Consider the following 6,055-nt stretch of genomic DNA (forward strand, 5'->3'; position numbering starts at 1 on the left):
ATGCAGTCAAATGAAAGAAATATTCTAAGGTGGTGGGACACAGTACATTTAAAAGTTTTTATTGTTGATCCTGCACTTCTATAAAATGTGTGCATCTTTATATTAATTTTTAAAGTTCATTTTAAGGTCTGTACTCAAGTCAGCTCTTTCAGGCTCCAATCATCGGTGTTCATTCCAATATGGAGGAAGAATGGTGTACATTTACTCAATTTATTATTTTTTGTGAGAAAATAGACTTGAGTATGAAAAACCGCTAAATAGTGAAAAATAGGAAAATACAGAGTTCCCTGACTCTGGTAAGGCAGTCATGAATTTCTTCTACAATCCACTCTGAATACTCCCTGCAGAAGAGAATAAAATATTTTCAGCAGTTTTATTTTAGTGTTTATTATCTAGCATTGTATAACATTTGTACAAAATGACTACTATGGATTGTTGTTTAATTGATTCTGAGTTGCTAAATAACTGCCTTCTGTTTCTGTTCACAGATCCAGATGGTGGAAGTTCTGGAACCTCAGCATCAAACGCTTGTACCTTGTCAGCCTTTAGCACAATAGTGCTATCTCTGTCAGCCAGATCAGCATTATGGTGAAAACATACACTGACTTACCTAACATCATATAATCAGTCAACAATCTAAAGACTTATAATGAGTAAATCTGCAAATTTTGCTAGTGTGCATTTACTGACCCACCAATGTTATCTTTTCCTATAAATCTTTATTACTGTACGCTTTGCCATTTCAAACTTATGTGGACACACCTATAATTACAAATACAATCCATCCACCAGATTAAATTGAGCGATACGTTCTTTGCCTGAGGTTTCCGTCGGGTTTTTCAAATGCACTAAAGTCAACATCTGAAAAACATCAGACACTTGATGTTACCAAAGCGTGCAATCTAACAGTTTGCATATAATGTACAGATGGTTATATTTATACATGTGAAATGTCCAGTATTTTGAAAGTTATTATTTAACACAATTCGTTAATGTATCTTGGAACGTGTTGTAGCTTTTTAACATTGTAATACAATTTTCAAACTTGTCACCTGTACCTGAAATCACTGTTGCTTGTACTAAAATAGGAGATTTAACCAGATAACATTGGTGCAATAGCTATACCTTAAATAACAAAGGTTTCTCTGAAATATCCAGGTACAGTCATAACAAATGAAAAGTAAAATGTATGTATTCATTTCCACATTTCACAACTAATGACTTTCTATTATTTTATGTACATTATATTTTTGCTGCAGCAAGCAAAGCAGAACCTGGATTATCTCGTGTATTCTAATGTAGTAACAAACAATGACATTTAATTAAAATATGATGATGAATAAGCCTAAAATTGATTATTAGGTATGCATTGGTATGAGTGTAATATGCAGCATATTTACGAAGTTTATGGCATAGTGGGGGGGAAAAGAAACAAGACAACAGATCAAAAAGGTAAAATAAATCGAAATCTGTGATGTTGCATGTGAAAGTGCATTTATATTGCTGTTAAATTAATGTACATAAAGTCTTACAGTGCATATTTGTAAATATATGTCAGGAGCAACATCACTTTACAATAAGCTCTGTTACTAGAATAGCTGTAAAGGTGAGCTGAAGTCAGTTTGTTTACCAGATTGAATCTGTATGGTTGTTTTAGTCTTTAAAAAGTTTGATCTACTTTCAGAAAAATAATTGTTTACAACTATGTTTTTTAAACTTCAAATCTGTTTTATATTTTTCATTCGTCTGTTATGACTGGCCACTGTTAATGTAGGCAGCAGTATTTACATTTAAATATTGTTTGCTTAATTCTGTAAATAGTAATTTGACAGAATCCTTTGAAATAAATCTGTCTTGAAACAGTTTTCCCCCTATTATCCTCCTCTTAATAATCCCATAGGTTACTGTTTTCTATTGGTAGTAAACAAATGATTTTTCATGGCCCTAACTTTTTACCAGATGCGGTCAAGACATATGTTGGGAGCCAAGTCTGAGATACATACATGTGTATTTTAAGTATGATTCAAGTTTAGAATTAGGATTTTAAAAAATACTTCATGTGAGCTAGGCTCAGCTTGAAGATTGTGCATATACAGTGCTAAAATATGCACACGACTCGAGCTCCCGTGGCATTGTGTGCAGGTCGTACGGTTTCTGACGTTTACTGTGATATCACTGAAGCCTAAACATGAGAGCAGTTCACTCATCAGTGTCATCCACTGGCCCAGATTTTCCTGTCAAAATAACATTATTTAAGCATAAATGGTGCAGCAACTTCAGGCAACAAGCAGATGCGCGGTTAAACTTAAACATCCAAAACTGGCTGTCCCAGTTGCGCAGCTCCACCATTAGCTTCGCAAAAACAGCATCTCGCTGTCGGGCTCACTATTTAAATGCATTGAATATCGTGACGTTGATATGGTAGATATGAACTAAGCTTGCCACAGAAAGTTAAGTCTTGTCCATTCCAGTCTAAGCACCTTTTTAACAACATTATAAGTGTTAATTACTGCCAAACAACCTCTCTGGAACTGAAAATTTATTATTACAAGTGTGGAGTCTCATTCCTTCAGGTTTTAATTCTTGGAGATTTTTTAAATGTATCCTTTCAAATTTTTTTTTTACTTTCCCTTTCTGTCTCTTTTTTTCTCTCTCTCTTAATCTTTCTTTCTCTTTTTTTCTTTCTATTTTTTGTACCTGATTTGGCATTGAGTTCACCCACTCTAACTTACACGTCTTTCTCAGTTCTTGTGCTGTTAATTTCACAATCCTTCAATCTGATTGGTTAAGGAGATACACAGTTGCTTGCTCTGTTCACTCGGGTCCCAGATGCCCGGTTTTCCCTCGCTGTGCCATTATCAGCTTGTAGTCTCAGCAACTTGCCACGCAAAAATTTAAAAGCCTAATCATGCAAGGGCAACTCTAACTAATGGCAGTTAGATTCCCTACTACAGCAAAATCTGGCCCAATATATCACTGAGGCAATATATCAACTGACTGGCTTTAGGTAAAAATATTGCATACCTTACTGATAACAAAAGATACAAACCTTGTGGATATAGTACTTGTAATCTATTTTTCCTTCCTGTTTATAAAACATGCTTAAGATGCAAGTATGTTTTTTACTCTCCCCAAAATCTCTATTCCTAGTTACAGGTACTTACATTATATTTTTTTTTATTGCTTTACCTCCATGGTGTTTGCAGTATTTGCTGAAGAAGGAGCTACTATATTTATTTACGCTTCCTTCTAACTCTGGACATCATGGCCGCGATTTTGCTGGCACTCCGAGTACGGGTTTGGAGGCGGGTCCGCTGTCAAAATCGAAATGATTGACAGCGGGCTGGGAGCCTGCTCCGAACCTACCTCCATGTAAGTTTCCAAAGTGTCGGGTCTGCGACTTCAGAACAGACCCGACACCAAGTGGCGGGGGAGGCATTTCAGATAGTTAAATGCTTGTTAACTACTATTTTGCCAGCCTATTTCTATTTTACCACATTTTTAATGGGGTTCACGCTGTTCGGAGATCACGTCAGATAAGTATGTTGGGTTCCCTATGTCTGCTGTGAATAGGTGACAGCTGCAAAAGTGGTATGAGAGCTACCATTTCACAGCTGTTCACTTTCCAATGTCAGAAGCTTGAGCCTTCAGGACTTTGGAGTAAATTCTCTATCCACTGTCACCTCCTTGGAGCAAGCTCTCTCACCACTGACAGATCGCTTCTGTCATCTCAACTTCAGCTGCCATCTATTCCAGAAACATCGGTGCCCTTGAAAAAATCTCACCTTGGTTCTCTGAATCCCTCCACGATCAGCCCCAACACCAACATCACCAACAAAAATACCAACCTTCTCCACAATCGCCTGATGCTGCACAGGACACAGGGCATCAGCACCCAACCAGATTGCTACCCGGGAGGCCAGCAATGGCCTCACCATGGCCAGATTTACTTTACTTGACACTGTACACCCTGGCTGCCACATGATGCGCCAGGTTGACACCATGCCACACCAGCACCATAAAGCATGTTTCAACATTCACTGGAGCACAGATCTGTCCAATAATGTAAAGTGTTGAAAAGATAGATTTCAATGTTTGACAAGACATTAACAGAAACTCCAAATGAACATTGGCTAAATAACCCAAGTGCCTACCCTTGTGTGTTGTTAGTTGGTATGAGGGTGAGTGTGAGGGGTGGCTAGTGATATGGGGAAGTGATAATGTAGATAGGGATAGGTAAAGGTGCAAGGTAAGTTGGTGTGAGTAAAGATATGCAGGAGTAGGGTAGGGAAGGTAGAGTGATGTGGATGTGATGAGTGGCACAGCAGGATAAGGTTGAGTGTGGCTTTGCAGTAATGTTTCGTGATCTACTGAGATCATTGAAAGGTTTGCGCCACTGCAGCCTGGTCCTCCTGACGACATCCCTGCTTCTGCCCTCCTGTGCAATGTGCAACCAGGCTGCGTTGGTCTCCTGGGGAGGTCTCTTCCGCCCATGGGAAGGGAAGAGAACCTCCCTGCATGCTGTGACTCCCTCCATAAGCATATGACGGGAGTCATGAGAGAGCCTGGGTGCAGCCATCCACCTTTGTGCAGTGCTTGTCAGTGTTTGCAGCACCTCAGTGCTGTAGAATACTGACAGCAGAACTGTCAAAATGAATGTGGACATGGCCCCTTTAAGGAAACCGGCTGATGACACATCATTAAATTGACATCATCAGACCCGCTTCCTTTTAATTGGTCGGGAAACGCGCAGGGCGGGCTTAACAAGCGCAATCTACGTAAAATCATTGAAATTTACAGCACAGAAGGAGGCCATTTGGCCCATCTTGTCTCTGGAGAGTGCGGGCTGGAGCCGGGAGCAGGTCCAGGACCCGCCAACCACCTCTTCCACCACGATCCCGCCTCTGCTGGTGAAATCAGCCCATAGTTACACAGGAGCAGGATGGAAACTGTAACTTCCATGATGCTGCCTTTTCTCACACACGCATGCATAATCTCTCCAAAGGAGCTACAACTCCCTGGCTTTATTCTATCTGGTTGTCAAGTGATGTGGGTTATCATGATACACTCTGGATATTGTAGTTCTACATGAGCATGACGTGTCTGCCTCTCACTCACAATGTTATACAGACACAGTTTGCCCACAGCAATGGGAAATATCCAACACACAAGTTCAGGAGAAATTTTCAACCCAAGCCCTAGACAAAAGAGTAGGCCAATGTGGGGAAAATTCTTGCAAGCATTTCAAACATTAAATAATGAATTTTATGCCTAGATTTAGTGATTTCTTTCCCAAGAATCGTGCAATGTTTTATATGTTATAAATGTATTTCTATCTGGATACACTGACCCGAGTGAAAAAGGAAAATGAAGGTTAAAAGCAGTGATGATTGGAGTGATTTGATTGGTTTCTTTGATGGCACTTGATAGTTTTTGAATGGCTCTTCAAAAATAAATTAGAGATTTAATTATTTGGTTTTCTGTTGGTTAACTTCTCCCCATCGGTACATTTGCGACTTTTGATTTGTTCACCTTTATTAATTAGTTTATTTGACCTAGTCATGATTTTTGTGTCCTCTGGATGTGTAATGCTTTGGAGGTGGGATACATCCGAGGCCAGCGATTCAACAATGGTGTCTTTAAAGGTATGATGCAAAAGGCTAGGTGCAAAACATTTAATTATATAGGTAGATTGATTCATTTATATTTTTAACCTGTGACCTGCAACAGGTATGTTACTTTTCTTCCCAACTGTTGTACTTATTTTTGCTGGAGATGGTATTCAACACATTAGTGCAGTGTATTTTCATTTATTGCTAGCTGTTCAAGCCAAGCATTAAGAACTGAGTGAATTGGCACAAATACAATCTTTTAGTTTTATATAATTTAAAGAATAATGGTCACACTATTTTAAAACAAATTCTTCCACAAGATTGGCCCTTAATAATAATGAAAAAATAGAGAGATATGGAGCACCAGTTTCATATGCCCCCTATTTAAAAAAAATCATTATTAAAGGTCAATCTTGTGGAAGAATTTTTCAAATATAGTGTGA

The 6,055-nt window shown here is 38.7% G+C and overlaps 1 protein-coding gene across 5 annotated transcripts in view; it reads left to right on the forward strand.

The window, feature by feature from the left end:
- Nucleotides 1–1,865, forward strand: part of LOC147110976 (contactin-4-like) — a 2,035,446-nt gene extending 2,033,581 nt beyond the window's left edge. For all 5 annotated transcript variants that reach the window (XM_086001418.1, XM_086001414.1, XM_086001417.1 and 2 more), the window contains one exon: nt 489–1,865. In XM_086001418.1, the coding sequence (XP_085857544.1) occupies nt 489–592 (104 nt within the window). In that variant the 3' untranslated portion in view covers nt 593–1,865. The remainder of the gene's footprint in view (nt 1–488) is intronic.
- Nucleotides 1,866–6,055: the final 4,190 nt, after the last annotated feature.

This window comes from Somniosus microcephalus, chromosome 11 (genome assembly GCF_052327205.1).
Source record: "Somniosus microcephalus isolate GS21.2 chromosome 11, FLI_Smic_1.0, whole genome shotgun sequence".
Lineage (NCBI taxonomy): Eukaryota > Metazoa > Chordata > Chondrichthyes > Squaliformes > Somniosidae > Somniosus > Somniosus microcephalus.